General features: G+C 34.3%; 6 protein-coding genes across 6 annotated transcripts; 2 read left to right on the plus strand and 4 right to left on the minus strand.

The window, feature by feature from the left end:
* Positions 1–2,601: 2,601 nt before the first annotated feature.
* Positions 2,602–5,925, plus strand: POL3 (DNA-directed DNA polymerase delta POL3; the record flags this gene model as incomplete). Its single annotated transcript, XM_003668548.1, has 1 exon — positions 2,602–5,925. One exon carries the CDS (start codon positions 2,602–2,604, stop codon positions 5,923–5,925), a length of 3,324 nt encoding a protein of 1,107 aa, XP_003668596.1.
* Positions 5,926–6,024: 99 nt separating this feature from the next.
* DUN1 (serine/threonine protein kinase DUN1) lies at positions 6,025–7,575 on the minus strand (the record flags this gene model as incomplete). The annotated part of the gene is made up of 1 exon (XM_003668549.1): positions 6,025–7,575. One exon carries the CDS (start codon positions 7,573–7,575, stop codon positions 6,025–6,027), a length of 1,551 nt encoding a protein of 516 aa, XP_003668597.1.
* A 542-nt stretch (positions 7,576–8,117) lies between these two features.
* GET3 (guanine nucleotide exchange factor GET3) lies at positions 8,118–9,176 on the minus strand (the record flags this gene model as incomplete). The annotated part of the gene is made up of 1 exon (XM_003668550.1): positions 8,118–9,176. One exon carries the CDS (start codon positions 9,174–9,176, stop codon positions 8,118–8,120), a length of 1,059 nt encoding a protein of 352 aa, XP_003668598.1.
* A 325-nt stretch (positions 9,177–9,501) lies between these two features.
* BUG1 (Bug1p) lies at positions 9,502–10,422 on the plus strand (the record flags this gene model as incomplete). The annotated part of the gene is made up of 1 exon (XM_003668551.1): positions 9,502–10,422. One exon carries the CDS (start codon positions 9,502–9,504, stop codon positions 10,420–10,422), a length of 921 nt encoding a protein of 306 aa, XP_003668599.1.
* A 648-nt stretch (positions 10,423–11,070) lies between these two features.
* Positions 11,071–11,652, minus strand: SNU23 (U4/U6-U5 snRNP complex subunit SNU23; the record flags this gene model as incomplete). Its single annotated transcript, XM_003668552.1, has 1 exon — positions 11,071–11,652. The coding sequence occupies one exon, from the start codon at positions 11,650–11,652 to the stop codon at positions 11,071–11,073; it is 582 nt and encodes a 193-aa protein (XP_003668600.1).
* Positions 11,653–13,508: 1,856 nt separating this feature from the next.
* On the minus strand, positions 13,509–14,786 carry RPN6 (proteasome regulatory particle lid subunit RPN6; the record flags this gene model as incomplete). Its single annotated transcript, XM_003668553.1, has 1 exon — positions 13,509–14,786. One exon carries the CDS (start codon positions 14,784–14,786, stop codon positions 13,509–13,511), a length of 1,278 nt encoding a protein of 425 aa, XP_003668601.1.
* Between the last annotated feature and the right edge of the window lie 2,906 nt (positions 14,787–17,692).

Here is a 17,692-nt window from a genome sequence, read left to right on the forward strand (position 1 = left end):
AAAGACAAAACAGTGTAAGGTCGTTAAATATGTAGTCTGGACTATTTCTTCAAAATCATTATGAGTGATATTAGTAATTTATTGAGGTAAGAGTACTGAATACATGGAATACAGAAGAGTTTACTTGCAAGACCCTGGCAAAATCTAACCCACCTTTTTCTTAGTAACACCTTGTCCAAGCAAAACAAGTACTGCTGCTTCCTAACCAGATCTATTGCCTGAACACGGAATATCATTACTTTGGTACGCTCTGGAAGCTTATGTTTTTGGTCTTGGATTATACCTTTCCACTCTCGCAAACATTTCTTACTTACCTACTTTTCCGTTATTGCTTGTAATATGTCCTTTTATAAGGTTTATCTTTTATTTGCATTAGTGTAACTTTTTTTTTGTTTTGTGACCCAGATTGGTGACACTCCTGGGCGTCAGAAAATAGAACCCATGCTATTTAAGAGGTTTGTCTATCACAATTATTTGGATTTCTCTTCTTTACAATATACAGAACAGGAATTGAAAGCAGTAAACCGAAAATGGATTAAATTAGATTTGTTTTATTTAATATCCTTATTTTTAATTAAAGTCAGCATGTCAAGAAATACTTTTAATCAAGATAATTCCTTATAAAAGACCACAACTCTATTGAGTCGAATCAAATGTCGGTAGTAGCAAATAAGGGTGAATCAGAGACAAGTGTTACCAATTCCGCAACGAAAGTCCTGCAATCGTCAGTTCCCACCTAATGTCCATGATAGAGGAAAATACATCAATGAAGGCATCAATATTCTATGGATGATGGACGGTATATTTTTTAGTCTTATAACTATCTAGTACATTAAAAATGTGGGCGGGAATCTGATGATTTTAACATTGATATTAGCTATTTAAAGCCACAGATGACCAAGAGAAAACAAACTTTATCGAGTTGAAAAAATGTTGACAGTAGGTAATATTGGTCCGGTAGAACCAACATCTAACCATGGTTCCACAACCTTTACTTCAAGAAATTAAACTTAACCACATTTTAGTTTCTCTAAGGAAAACATCGAAAATCAATCCCAGGGTGAACATTGCCATTATTTGCCAGGATTTGTAATGCTTCGTAAAGGCTTCATCGTCTCCTTGAAAACCCCAAGGAATAAGAAGTGTGTATAAAAGATTGTTATCGCAACCATGACTGTGGCTATAATTCGAACGGATTCCATTCCAACGTCTTTAATATACTCTATAACTATAAGAGCAATAAATACACCCTCCATCATCAATAAAGTTGTGAGGTCTCCATCGAATTCTATTTCTTCTAGAATGGGCATTACTTTAGTGCGGAAACTAACGACTGGGGGACTTTCGTTAGAATTAATTGTGGCAGTACAAATTTTACATATTTTGCTAGTTTTTATGAGTATGATAATGAAGCTTTGTAATCTTCTAATAAAATTTGTGAATACACCTTGGATTAGCCATTTTATAGATTCCTAGTAAAAACATATTCAGTTTATAAACTAATCAACAATAAGAGGATACACATCATGGAATGTGACAATATAGAAAGGACTATGTTCAAGTCCTCCACTTGTTTTCCTAATGATCTTCCGATTCTAGATCAGATATAAATTCTTTGCAATATTTGATGACAAAAATGAAATGTAAACTCGTAACCAATATGGAAAATTTCTTGTGCCAAAGAGAACACTCCCCAAAGAGCAATACAATAACAGTACCTCCTACATCAAGGAGAAGAAAAGCTCCAATAAGCACCTTCAATATAAATAGAGGAGCCGAACAGTTTATCTTCTTTCCTTGTCAATAATATATCGGGGAATCTTCCCATCCCAAGGTTCTCCTAGGATATCAACTTGAACCAATGGGATATCCTATAAATACGAGCTCTGTAGTATAGTTATATAGATAACACTTCCTAAAGGTTGACGGGAAAGTAATGGGGAAGTAACAAAAACACTTGCTTAAAAAAACAAGTGTTAACTAAGTTGATTCAGCTTATTTTTTCTTTTCGAAGTGCAGCCTTGTTATATATATATTTATATGTATATATTCTAAAATATATAAATTAGGAGAGGCAGTTGAAGATTCTTACTACGAACGTGAAGTATACGAAGGTTAAGGTTCGCTTTACCCCATTGTTTCCAATGTAAAGAAGCAAGTCACTTACTACAATTTCACAACGTGGAGTACTTTTAAGCCCACGAGCAAAGAAGAAAGCAAAAGGTTCAAAACTTTAGGAGGTTTTAGCTTCAATAAATATAATGCATGATACAGTATGACTGTCGCCTCAGTTAATCACTGGTGAACTTTCTCTCAGTGGCGGCTGAATATATAATTTTGCGACGCGTAATGGCTGACGCGTTAGCTTTTTAACATAAAAAATTGATATAAGGTCAGACTACGTACTAAATGAATAATTGAAAAATCTTAGTAATCGCTAAGAACTCATCTGAATCAATATCAACTGTGCGTAATCTCTACAATCCAGTTAAATAAGATAGTACTGTTTCGAAGTTTTCATTATAGTTGTTATCGAAAGCTACTTACAGTTACTTTAACTCAATTCGCGAAACCTATTTTTATCAAAACCCCATCGATACCATGTCCAATGCTTTGAAAAGACCAGATGAAGAAGATGAACTCCAGGATGAGTTGAGCGTAGATAACCCCAACACAAACACTACTAAGAAACTGAAATTACAATCGTTAGATCACAGTGTAGGAAGTGAACCAGTATCTACTATCGAAATAATACCAACCGATGGTTTCAAAAAATTTAAACAGCTGGGGTTTAAACCCAAAGATCAAGACCTTCATGGAACTCAGCTAGAATCCGTCTTTGAACAAGAATTAGAACAAATGGAACATGATTTTGCGTTGTCTCAAGAAAAGGATACCTCCATATACAAGAGAACCCCAATCCCAAAGGATTTTTCACCTTCCACTCATGACATTTCATTCCAGCAAATTGATGCTGAACAAAGTACATTAAACAACGGCACGAAAGTCAATAATACCTCTACGGTGGTAAGATTCTTTGGTGTCACAAGTGAAGGTTGTTCCGTTCTATGTAACGTCACAGGTTTCAAACATTATCTTTATGTTCCTGCACCCAACGGTATCGAATCTATTGATCCCAATGAATTGAAAAATTTCATCAACTACCTGAATGAATTATTCGGAACTACAAACCAGAACGGTGTAGATTCTATCGAAGTGGTACAAAAGCAATCCATTTGGGGGTACTCAGGTGATGGGAACTTACCTTTTTGGAAAATCTACGTCACGTATCCTTCTTTGATCAACAAATTACGTACGGGGTTTGAAAAGGGTCATTATACCTATAATTCATGGTTCACTAATGGTACCACTACATACGACAATATCGCATATCCCTTAAGATTGATGGTGGATTGTGGGATTGTTGGGATGTCTTGGATCACTTTACCTAAGGGGAAATATACTATGATCCCTGATGCGTCGAAGTTATCTACATGTCAATTAGAGGTTTGCATTAACTATAAAGATTTGGTGGCCCATCCAGCGGAAAATGATTGGTCGCACATGGCTCCCTTACGTATCTTGTCGTTTGATATAGAATGTGCTGGAAGAGTGGGTGTATTCCCTGAACCTGAAGTTGACCCAGTGATTCAAATTGCTAATGTTGTTAGTGTCACAGGTGCAAAGAAACCATTCATTAGAAATGTTTTTACTTTGAATTCTTGTTCTCCTATAACAGGTTCTCAAGTTTTCTCTCACGATACTGAAGAAGAGATGTTAAGTCATTGGCGTCAATTTATTCTGGAGGCAGATCCGGATCTGATTATTGGTTATAATACTACGAACTTTGATTTACCTTATTTGATCAATCGTGCTAAAGCTTTAAAAGTTCAAGATTTCCCATATTTCGGTAGACTGAAAAATGTTAAACAAGAAATTAAAGACGCAATTTTCTCATCAAAGGCGTATGGTACTAGAGAATCTAAGAATATTAATATTGACGGTCGTCTACAATTAGATTTATTACAATTTGCTCAACGTGAATATAAATTAAGATCATATACATTAAACGCTGTATCGGCACATTTTTTAGGTGAACAAAAGGAAGACGTTCATTATAGTATTATTACTGATTTACAGAACGGTGACAGTGAAACAAGACGTAGGTTGGCTGTTTATTGTTTGAAAGATGCATATTTACCATTAAGATTGTTAGAGAAGTTAATGGCTTTGGTTAATTATACAGAAATGGCTCGTGTTACAGGTGTGCCATTTTCATACTTGTTGGCTCGTGGGCAACAAATTAAGGTCGTCTCGCAATTATTCCGTAAATGTATTCAAATTGATACAGTTATTCCCAACATGTCTTCACAAGCTTCTGATGAACAATATGAAGGTGCTACCGTCATTGAACCCATTAGAGGTTATTATGATGTACCCATTGCAACTTTAGATTTCAATTCCTTATATCCGAGTATTATGATGGCACACAATTTATGTTATACTACATTATGTAATAAGGCGACAGTGGAAAGATTGAAGCTGAAAAAAGATGAAGAATATATTATTTCACCAAATGGCGATTATTTCGTAACAGATAAAGTGAGGCGTGGAATTCTTCCCATTATTTTAGATGAATTAATCCAAGCGAGAAAACGTGCCAAGAAAGATTTGAAAAATGAAACAGATCCATTTAAACGTGATGTTCTTAACGGTAGACAGCTAGCTTTAAAGATTTCCGCTAATTCTGTTTATGGTTTTACTGGGGCCACAGTAGGCAAACTGCCATGTTTGGCTATCTCATCTTCAGTCACTGCTTTTGGTCGTGATATGATTATGACCACGAAAAATGCTGTTGAAGAAAAATATACAAAAAATAAAGGCTATGCTGATGATGCCATTGTTGTTTATGGTGATACAGATTCTGTTATGGTGAAATTTGGTACAACAGATTTAAAAGAGGCAATGAGGTTAGGTACTGAAGCTGCTGCTTTTGTTTCCACTCTATTTAAACATCCCATCAATTTAGAATTTGAAAAATGTTATTTCCCATATCTGTTAATCAATAAGAAACGTTATGCAGGGCTTTATTGGACAAATCCAGATAAATTCGATAGACTGGACCAAAAGGGGTTGGCATCAGTTCGTCGTGATTCATGTTCATTAGTTTCCATTGTTATGAACAAAGTTTTAAAGAAGATTTTGATCGAAAGAAATGTTCCTAGTGCACTGGATTTCGTTAAGGCAACAATCAATGATATCCTTCATAATAACGTGGATATATCGAAATTAATTATCTCCAAGACGTTAGCACCAAATTATACCAACCCACAACCGCATGCTGTCTTAGCCGCACGTCTGAAGAAAAGAGATGGTATGGGGCCTAATGTTGGTGATCGTGTTGATTACGTTATCACGGGTGGTAACGATAAATTATATAATAGAGCAGAAGATCCATTATATGTATTGGAGCATAATCTTCAAATTGATTCGAAATATTATTTGAATAACCAATTACAAAATCCTATAATAAGTATCATTGCTCCGATTATTGGTGAAAAGGATGCTAACTCCATGTTTGTTGTTAAATCAATTAAGATTAATACAGGTAATACTAAAGGTGGGCTAATGGGGTTTGTCAAAAAGGTTGAAGTATGTAAAGGTTGTAAGGGTCCGCTGAAGAAGGGAGAAGGACCGTTATGTTCAAACTGTCAAGAGAGATCTGGTGAATTATACATAAAGGCGTTATATGAAGTACGAGATTTGGAAGAAAAATTCGCAAGATTGTGGACAGAGTGTCAAAGATGTGCAGGCTCTCTTCATAATGAAGTTCTGTGTTCGAATAAAAACTGTGACATTTTCTATATGCGTGTTAAAGTTAAAAAGGAATTACAGGAAAAGATGGAACAATTAAGCAAATGGTAATATCTACTTACATTTACCAAAAGTTTAATGACGTATGACAATTTTTTTATTGATATACTATATAGACTATTTCTAAAATACTACTTTTTTATTATTATCCTATAAGCATGATAATTCTGAGTATGTCTTCGGAACTTTATTATCCGTGATCTGTAATCGTTTCATCTCTAAAGATACTGTATTCTCTTGACGGGTATCATTAAACCATGGATGGTTGATTGCATCATCGACGCTGTATCTCTTGTTAGCGTCAAGGACTAATAAATTTGATATCAGATGTAAGATGGAATCATCAATATTATCCCAATATGGAGTATAAAAGGCATATTTTGCTTGGAGAATTTGTTCCTTTAATGATGGTGGGCCTAATTGGTCACTAAATGGCGGGAAACCACAAAGACAAACATATAAGATGACACCTGCACTCCACATATCTACTTTTGATGTATAACCCTTTTTAGTTAAGACTTCTGGTGCCACATAAGATGGTGTTCCACAAAGGGTGTTTGTGAATTGCATTTCACCTGTGAATTTTGCAAGACCAAAGTCAGCTATCTTTACTTGAATATCTATTTCATTCTCATCCCATGGTCCCAATTGTTTCTGTTCAGGATTTGTTCTTTTGGTTATATTTAAAAGAATATTTTCTGGTTTAATATCTCTATGGATAATGTTTTGTTGATGAAGATACTTTAATCCTGTTAATATTTGACTAAAAATGGCTTTAGTTTCATCTTGTCTCAAAGTGGTTTTCTTAACAACTCTTTCAAACAATTCCCCGTCATATATCATTTCTAGGACTAGATATTTTTGAATTTGAGACTTACTTATTGGTTCAATAAAACTATCTAGAAGGTTGACGATATTTTTATGATGTATTCTCATCAAAATGCTAGTTTCCTCTTTAAATTGTTTGTTCTTTTTTTGATCATCATTTTGTTGAGGGTGGAAGATTTTGACAGCAACTGTTTGACCATTAATCTTGTTTATACCTTGTTTCACTGTGGCATAATGACCGGATCCTAAATCCTTTCCTAACAAATATTTATCAAAGAAGGAAATTGTCTTGGGTTTGGCAATTTTTCTTACTCCTCCTTCATTTAACCTTGACGCATTAGCTGGAACTTTCTTGAAGACTCCATCATATTTTTCAGGATCCTTCATTTGTGGCGAAGTCTCTGAAGATGCTTCAACAGAATTATCCTCTGGAAAATCGGTATTGGCATCAGTAATTGTATATTTAAATAAAAATGAACAAGCTTTACCGAGGACAACCCTATCGCCGTTCTTCAATATACAATCTTTTTTCACTAATCTATTTCCATTTATAAAGGTACCATTCCTACTCTTATCGACAATATTTATCAAAGATCTGCTATTATTACCCATATTCATTTCGATTAAATATAATTCACAATGAACGGTAGAAATATCAGTTTCAGTGAGCACTATATCACATGATCTGCTTCTCCCAATGGTGGTCACTGATTTAGCATCGATGTTTATTATTTGTTCCTTACCAGGAATCAAACTTACTAGAGTAGCAATAGTATTTGTTGGCATTTCCCCCACAATAGTTTGTTGTCTCTTGACAGAAGCAGGAACCTCGCCTGAAAGTCCTCTCTTCGCTGTCGCAGTTGTCGCCGTCATATTCTTCTGTTCTCTTTCTTGTATTAGACACTATATTGATAAGTAACTTGATATAACCTGATCTATGCTTGCCTTGAAAACCCAAGTTGATATGAAGATTTTCTAGTAACTAGTTTTCATGTCTTATATATTAAAAGAAGGAAGTGAAAGTATATGAAACGCGTAAAGTGAAACTTTTCAATCATTTTTTTGATTTTTTGGCGTCCTTTGTTTATGTTTACAGTTTTTTGTATGTGATGTTCTGATGTTAAACCAGTTGCTACTAGAAACCTCTTCATTGAGTGGTTACCCGTTCTTTTAGCTTTTTAAATAGTCCATATTTATATATACGTATAGTTACATATAGTTACATATAATTATAAGCACAAGATTTCTTGTTGTAATGATAAAAAGGTAGTTAGTGGCATCAGCATATCCAGGTCGGAGTGATCCTTCAGTTAATTAAATTGTAATTGCATTTTTCTTTATCGTTAGTTTTTTATAATAGCCTAATCTATATCACTACGAAAGTATCTTCTTGCATATATACATACAGTAGTTTTCTATTCTTTTTCTTCCAATTCGTAAATGATTTTCCCATCAGCAGCAGGGTCATATTCTTTATTCAAAAATTGAGAAAACTTAGTCAAGTTATTCAACCCTCTAATTTCACCTGCACATAATGGCATCTTAACCAAATGGAAATCTTCGTATAATTCATCTATTTGATCCAAGTATTTCTTTTGCATCTTCCACCTAGCTTGACATCTCTTACAGTTATGTTCTTGATCATCTTCTGCAAACAATAATTGGTTAACAATGATAGAATTGACATCCATATCGTAAGAAATCAATTCTTGAATTAGTCTTTCAGTTTCATATAGGGATAAAAATTCACTAATACAAACGCATACAAACGTGGTCAAATCAGGATCAGTAAATTGTTGTTTAATACTTTCCACATTACTTTTTAATTCATTCAATTTAGAGGCAATATCAACATTACCAGCCCCCATCATATTCAACATTGGTCCCAACTTCCCAGTCAATTCCCCAAATTTCTCTAACAATTTAGACAAAGTATTTGGTAACTGTAAAAATCTCAAAGTATGACCCGTTGGAGCAGTATCAAAGATAACAGTATCAAAAGTTTCACTTTCCCCATTTTCTTGCCTCTTAATATGTTTCATAACTTCCATAAATGACAACGCTTCATCAATACCAGGGATAGATCCAGTCAATTCAGCCAACGCACCACCTTGTAACAATCCACCTAATGGATCATCATCATTTGTACCATCAGCATTCGCACGAGAGACAGCCATATCGTTCATATCCTTTAAAGCCGCATTAGGATCAATTTCCATACAAGAAAGATTGTTCATACCAGTGACTTTCCTGGCATCTTTACCAAACTTTTCTCCAAAGGCATCACTTAAATTATGAGCAGGATCCGTAGAGATTAATAGGAATTGCTTGGTGGGTTGAGCTAGAGCCATTTGGATAGCGATGGAACAAGAAGAAGTTGTCTTACCGACACCTCCTTTACCACCGACGAAAATCCATTTGTGGGTGGTAGAGTTGATTAATGAATGTAAATTTGGATCTACTGATAAATCCATTGTTTTAAATGAGAAATCTTGGATTGCGGTCTTGCTATAACTTTATCCTCAAGAACCTATTTGCTGCTAAAAGAAGTTTTCATCCTTCACTCTTTTGTATGTAACATTCATTACAGAAATATTTCAACGAACAAACAATTGTCCGGTGTCCATTTTTGTTGCAGAACGTTTTAGAAAAGTAGAAAGTTCTACGTAAAGGATTTTTTATACGTATATTTGGTATGAATGGATAAATTATTGAGTTGGTTCCATTTGTTTATAGTAAAGTGATATATTCTATTGCAAAAGTAACATCCAGAGAAGGATTATAGAGAGTATTGGAACGATGTCTGAACAAGAAGCGGAAGATAAAAGAGCCCAGCAATTGGAAGAAGCTAGAAAAAGGGTAGAAGAATTGAAGAAGAAGAAGAAGAATAAGAAAAATAAGAATAAAAAGAACAAAGCCAAGGAGAAAGAGGATGAGAATGAAACAGTAGATGTGGATACTAATGAAGATTTAACACCTGCTCCTGAAGTGTCGATAAATCAAGATGTTCCAGAAGCTGAAGCTGAAGATGACGCTGTTGCAACTAAGGAACAAGAAAATGAGGACACTTCATTAAAGCCTGAAGAAGAAGAAGTAACAGCAGTACAGGAGACGGAAGCAGATGAGACCGAATCAGCAGTTAAATCTGAAAAGATTACAGGAGAGGAAAAAATTGATGAAACAGTGTCAAATGTTGAGAATATCTCAACAGGACAAAAAGAAGAAGAAAATCTGTTTGATTCAAACAATACTGAACCATCCGACTTCTTAAAAACTATTCAGCAGGAGAAGAAAAAAGACAAAATTAATCAATTAAATCAAAAATTAGAAGAACTAACCATAGAAAATAAAAGATTAAAATTCACTAATATAGAACAAGATACTGATATTGAAGAATTAGAAGCAGAAATTGCGAAATTGAAACAAAGTCTACAAGCTAAAGATGCTGAACTAGAAAGAACTAAAGATGAATTGAAGGAGGCTTTAGAAGAACGAAAAAGTCGTCCAGAAGCAAATCCATTCCAATTCGCGAGCTTCAACGATGGTAGTTCAGGAATGAATTCCCATGATGGATTTATAGATACAACTCGAGGAGCCGGTAGGTCGACTCAAATTCAAACGCCTAAAGTGGACCGTGTATTGCTTAACAAATGGCGTAATTGGAATGTCGATATGACGAGTTGGAGAAGTATCGGTTCTGGTCCAATTGTAGAGTTTTGATGAACTTTCTAGGTAGACGTTATAACATTATATATATTTACTAATGAAAATTATAAATATACCGAATATCGCAGATGCGATGGATTTTATACGCAATACAGCTTTTGAAAGGCTGAGAACTTGCTGCAACGTAGCAGTACTAAGGTGCGATATCCTACTCCTTTCATTTTTTCTTAATCTGGAAAAACTAACCATTAAGATAAAACAATATGGTTTCTGAACTAATATTTGAAGTATTGGACCTCAGATGTTCGATAATGATTGAAGCAGAGATATGAGCTAATTGTATTAACTTCATTTCGATTTAACATGCTTCTACATTACCTCCAAATATAAACTGTATATTAAATGAGTGTCAAGTGATATCATTAATTCGGTTCGTTCATTTGAAATATGATGAGAAAGCGATAGAAGTGACAACAAAAAAACTTCCATGAATCTATACCTACAGCTTAACGCAATATCATTACCGAACTATGTTTCTGAGCCTGCGATCCATCAAGTAAACGCCGAAGGTTTGTTAAATTATGAGACTTATATCAGATAGCTCTAATACCACAGTTTTAAACTTAGGAAGTAACCCTTTATGGTATTTCAGATTAGCGGAACAATTCTGTAACAATAAGGATTTTTTGTGTCATAGAAATCTCATTTCTTTGACGAACCGAAGGACTGAAACCCCATCATCTTCGCTATTTCATTATTATTTGAAGATGATGCGTTTGATTTTGCTATATTACATTTTACAGATTTATTTTTCTTTCTGTCACTGTCACCATTATCTTCCCTTTTTTTCTTAATTCCAGAAGCCCTAACGAAATCTTGAACAGCATTTTGAAAAGCCAATTTAAATTCTGCATCAGGAATATCATCATTATCCCTTTGGTCCAGGATTAACGGTTCTTTAAACAAATTTTCGAATTTAATCTCATGAGTCTTATGATTCAAATGATTAATAAATTGTAGAGTGTCTTTAAAAGTCAAATCACAAATTGTACAATAGAACCCAAATTGCTTACCTTTCTTAAATTCACTAAGTCCAGTAGTTAGCAATTTCTTATTGATACCTTTATTAGAATCTCTCATTAATTGGTCATAGTTTGTATATTTTTGTTTTAACGCTGATAACTCTGTAGCGGATAATGAACCCTCCAAAGAGGCCTCATACGTAGTTGTAATTGGATGGGCATATTCTTCTCTGTTCCATGTTCTCCTACCAAAATTTGACATTTTTCTTTTCACTTTCTATTTTGTTCTACGTAATTTGTTTCAAGATTGTATACGTTTCCTTCTCATTGCTACTTATTGCCTTCTATTATTTTTTCATCAGACTCAGCATAATGTACGCATGTGCAATCAGACATGGGAGGGTTAGAAAATATTTTCTACCACCCCCCCCCCTCCCAAAAAATAGGCCTACCCCACCCGTTTTCAACACCCAGATGAGAATTTCAACCCCGCCCTAAACCCCCATTTATAGAAATTGAATATATCTTAATATGGTCTCTTTTACCTTAATTACTAGTCATCATAAAAATATTTTGGTTATTTATCTGTACCCCCAATTCTACCCCCCAAATTTTCCGTTTTACGCCCCACTGGACCCCACTTGGAGGCCTTCTAGCCCGGCTTCTACCCCCGAAAAGTTTTAATGCAACCCAACCCCCCTACCCAACCCCTGCCATGTCTGATGTGCAATGAGAACACATATCGTCAGCGGCGCTATCTTATCTTTTGACTATAGGGTCGTTGAACTGTCTGGATCAAAGAAGAACTATGTCAAAGTGCTGACCCAACAAGAGTAAAGAGACTGAAACATGTATATAATTCTTACTAGAGTGTATAACACAGAAATTAGACTTGTAGCAATAAATAAAATAACAAACTAAAAAAAAGGTTTGAGAAATTAAAGAATACTAAAAAATAAGAGTATCAATAGTTTCTTCAAAGAAGAAAATAAGAAATGAAAGCTGTCATTCTTTTTAGACCTTAGCTTCTTTATTCTTGTGTTTTTGTTCAATACCACTTACAATTGCAACGACGATAAACCCAATGATTTCAGCAATAAATACCGTCCAGAAAACAGGAATTAATTTATACCATGGTTCTTTGGTATTCTTGTCCTTACCTTTTGGTTCGTTTGTTGTATGTTTAACAGATTGGGCATTTTCTAAATCAACTTTGTTTATCTTATCCATAGTTTCTTCTGAGGTTTGTTGTACCTCACAGGTTCTCTCATCATCCTCATCCTCATCCTCATCCTCATCCTCATCATTATCGTTTTTCTTACTTGCAGTGGTAGCTGTATTATTTGGATTACCGATTAAGGTGGAAGAAGATTACAAAAATCTGTTGATCATTTCGTCCAATTCCATCTCTACCCAACCTGAGGCGAAATCGACCGTGGAGGCATTTGAAGAGTCATATACACTTAATTCAAAGTCATCTTCGTGATGACCATCGTAGTCATTCATCTTTATGATTTTTCTTAAACTGTAGCTTCTATGATTTTTATACTTCTTTACACAATGGGTTTGTTGTATGAAGGATATGTACTAATATAAACTTGTTACTTAAGAGAAGAAATAGGATGAGAAAAGTTTTTTTCCTTCTTGCAAATATGTTTCTCTTTTTCTTTATGTGCTCCCCATCTTTTTTAAGTCTTCCCTAAATTTCTTGAGGATGGGTGTAAAATCAAAAATTATATGTTTATATATATAGAAGGGCTAGTTGTTTAGAGACCACTCAATGTTGAAGAACAACTGTACATTATTCTTTACCTTCCCATATTTAGTGTCACAGTTTTTTTGGTCGCCAAAAAACTGCGTCGTCAACAAAATCGGTAGAAGCGGCAGGGTGAAAACCTTAAATGTTCTTTTTACTGCGCGATAGTGTATGTACGTGCTAATTAAGACAAGATGCTACGTATTTATGTATCATCTCTGCGTATTATGGAGAGTCCTGATACGTTATATTTTTTAAAATGATTCTCTCCCTAAATTGTTTTATTTTTATTTTAAGGTCTTATTAATTTTATGTTATTAACGGTGTTTGTGAACTTCAACGGTTTCGTCAAAATATGTACCTTAATACAATACACTTGCCTTTTCATATAAATGATCAATAATAGTGTTCAACTCACCCACCAATTCCAATGCAGAGTCATAAGCAGCATCTTGATGCGGCGTATCATAGATATATAACCAGCCATTCCCTTGATCTAAAACACCATAAAAGACTTTATCTAAAATCATTTGAGATAGTTTCCCCTCTACGTGTTGTGGCTCTAATCCAATCATCTTAGAAATATGAGAAATCTCCACACATTCAAATGGTTCAATGATTTTACATAAATTAGATTCTAATAAGGTATCATATAGAGCACTGAAATGAGATCTGGTTAAATCATCACTTTTCATTAATTCATCTTGGTATTGTTTCAATGCGGTATTGAATTCTAGTAAAGATCTATTATTATAAGCTTCCGCAACTGCTTTCATTGCATCGATTCCACGGGACTGATAGGTTTCTTTGGTATATTTGGCATTTAATATATTTTTAACATCATCAATCAAATTCAGCATGATTTTACAAAGTAACATATATCTCAAAACTTGACATGCCTTTCCATAAGAAGTTGATGTATTTAGGTTATGGAAACTTTCAAAACTTTCATAGAAGTAAGAAAATGCAGTTTTATAATCCTTATCCTCACAATGTAATATACCACTCATTAAATCTAACTCAGCCATTGTTACAGTTGGGCAATAGATTGAGTTTGCGGCTGTCCTCGCAGCTGTTAATGCAGCTTTGGATTTAGCTAGATTTCTCAACTTATGATATACTTTGCTTTCCAAAAGATGAACATCGACTAATGAAGGTTTATCGTCCAATTTTTTAAACTCCTTCAATAATTCATCAATAAGTTTCAATGAGTCCTGATATTGTTTCTTCTGATAATGTAAAGTAGCCAATTTAATCTCTAAAGAATGTTTCAAAAAGATTCTTTTTTCATTTTTGGCAAATTCAATACTCTTTTGACAAACAAATATTTGATCATCTAAGGAATCTGGAATATTTTCGAATTTTTCAATCAATGTCTTTAATACTTTAGCAGTCTTAGATTTTGCAAATTGCATCATATAATCGGTCGAACGTGGTATAAATTCACGTAATTTATCCTTTGCATTGGTACTGACATACAATTGACCCAATTCCAATATACATGATTCCATTTCATTTCTAACTTTGTCAGAATTGGATGACAAATCTTTATTAATCAATTGAAGGTATTCTTGCTCAGCTTTCTCGTATTGTTTGTCTTCAACTAACTTTCGAGCTGTATCCATGGCTGCGGTTGACATTATTTATTTTGCTTCTACTTGTGTTTATCGTATTACTCGGAGGATCCAATACAATATCTCTAGTTGTTTCGAGATTCGATGAGAAAATCCAAATAATGTGTTGTTTTCTGTAGTCAGATATCTTGTTGAATGAGTATTAATTAAAGGATTTTGCCACCTAGATTTTTTCCCGCCTATTCCTTTCCTTTAGCTTCCTTGAATTTACTCAGTTTACCCTGAACAAGCGCGCGGAATAATTCGTCATATATGAAATGTGGTATTATTATTCATTATAACTAGAGTTAATGAACCATCGTCGCAAGAAGAAGCCCTTAATCTCAAGTAAGGTTATATTTGCTTGACTTTTATCATTAATGAGGTTAAATCGTACAGTTTGATTAACTATAACTCCTCACTTAGATATATTATCCCAGTTTTTCAACACATGCTATAACGCCATGAACTACACGGCGTTTCAACTTTCCAACTAGAAGGTGACTCAATACAATCTGGTCCTTTATTCTTCGTGGATTTATTTAGGGAAGGAATATGTTTAGGAAAAGGTCCAGACATCCTCATATATATTATACATTGCCATCATCTTCTCTTTCGTCATTTGGAACGATATTTAAGAAAAGATACGTTCATTGGCGCCTCTTATTTAAGGGCTGCCCTTTTAAAGTTTAAAGATGGAAAAGAATTCTACTTCGAATTTACTTAACGTGATTTTGTAAGAGTAAATATGCTGTAGATTTGCGAAGACCTTGTAAAGTAGTGAATGATGTCATATTGAGCGGTACAAGTACCGTAAATACGTCCTTTCTGTGTTATACATATATAATACAACCATAAAGCTAAAATCACATGAAAAAACAACAAAAAGATCCCACAGAAAGTGTTATTCCCGGTTAAAAATGATAGATGGAGAAAAATTGACGAACATTATAATGTGTACAAATGGACGAGACTATTTTAATAGATGCGTATCGGAATATTATGGTGGTTTGCTCGGAAGTTCGGAAGGAATAATAGGAATGTGGTACTGTTGTTATTGCCTTAGAAGAAGTTCATTCGTTTCATGTTAGAAATGCTCATAAGTAAACCCCTTACAATCTTGATGCCTAAATATATTTCAGAAGATGAACGAATAGAAGTCAGCTTGACGATGAAGGTGATCTATGCCCGATAGGGTATCTGTTTTGAAGTTTCTTTAACTATGGTTCATATGGCTCAACTACAATCGGTCCATTGTTAGATATATAACATGATACTAGCTCATACAAAAAATAGATACAATTTCACTCAATATTTAACCTGCTAGAAAAACATGCTAGAAGATAATCACAAGACGTAAAACACTGTTAACTAAATCTCTAAAGGAAGCAGATAGTAAGGTCAAAGTGCTTTTCACTCCAGATTGTAATATAATTGTTTATGGTTGTCATATCTTCGAGGCACGCAACAGCCATAAGTTACCACTTCAATAGTCACTAGGCGGAGTGTTAATAGTACTCCATTGCCGTCTGTCGAAAAATTGAAAAGGTTCTTCAATCTACCCAATCAAGTCTGTGATTGGCTAAGATGTTAGAATGCTTTTATCGAAAAGTCCCCCCCCCCCCCCCCACTGATGTCTGTTACATTTCAAGTTGATATTATTGAGATCGATATGAAAAAATTGTAATAATCGCACTCTTTAAAGAGTCCAGAATAAGAATATGTGAGGTTGAGTTAATTGGTCTAAACTATGCCAATATAAGGGGTCTATCGGCTAATATTAACCAGATACTAGTTGTAACCTGATCAAGTAGATTTATTACCCTCATATGCGGAATAGAGAGCTTGCGGAACTATTCAAGAACCGCCAACCTTAGAACCTCTAGGTACCCATCTAAGCACTCTCTGTGATTATTTCAAAGTAGTAAGTAACCTATTATGCATATATGCACGTAGTTAATACATAACCTTGAACTATTAATAGAAAGGAAAATAATCCCTCTAGTATTTTAATCTTTGATCATTCCCAAGCAAAACTGCATCGGACCCTAATGTTTTTCATATTACAATTTTCAAATTCTCTTTATGGTTTAAAAGTGTGTGAGTGAATATATGTAGCCCGGATCAACCCCTTGAACCGCGGTGTGGAATATAGAAGTGGACATTGTAATAAGATGGAAGATAGAAAGACTCTCCTTGAATATATAGAACTGACGAAGAACACACAACGAATAACGAATAGATCATATACACTATTAAATAACTGTTACATAATCAATACACAACATCAACATCATCAATAACATTATGAACAATAACAACAACACCCAAGGCCACTCTGATAACTCTCAGGTAAATGAACAAATAGACCCCCGTGTCTCTAGTGCTAAATCAGCACAGAAAGGATCATCTTTGATTAGTTAATCTGGAATATAAAAAATGAAGGTGTTGTCTATGTTTGTTTAAATATTTAAGTAAAAGAATTATTCCAATAAGTGGAAGACTAAACAACTGACTCAAACCACAGGAAACGTTCCATTCAGCAACATCCTTACAAGCCATTTGGAATCAAACAAAGAACTGGTATATGTGACTCGTAACTTAGCGTGACACGATGTTTCTATGAAAAATCAAAGTTTAAATGAAAAAAACTCCGCACATTTTTGTAATTTTTGCACTCCTATTGTGTACCGAAGACATCTGTACATTCAGGCCTGGGACGGATTAGGATTAATGGATTGAAAAAGCTAGGATTGGGCGTGAAAATTTTGAAAAAAAGGTAAGGTAGAAATCAAATTTTATGGATTGAGAACAGGGTTGGTCTATTCTGGCCATGGATTGGGGCATGGGTTGGGAAAAAATTGAAAAATAATAGTCGTATAATATGATTTTTATAATATTTTCTTATAAATTATATAATAAAAAAATGGATT

Source organism: Naumovozyma dairenensis, chromosome 2 (assembly GCF_000227115.2).
Source record: "Naumovozyma dairenensis CBS 421 chromosome 2, complete genome".
Lineage (NCBI taxonomy): Eukaryota > Fungi > Ascomycota > Saccharomycetes > Saccharomycetales > Saccharomycetaceae > Naumovozyma > Naumovozyma dairenensis.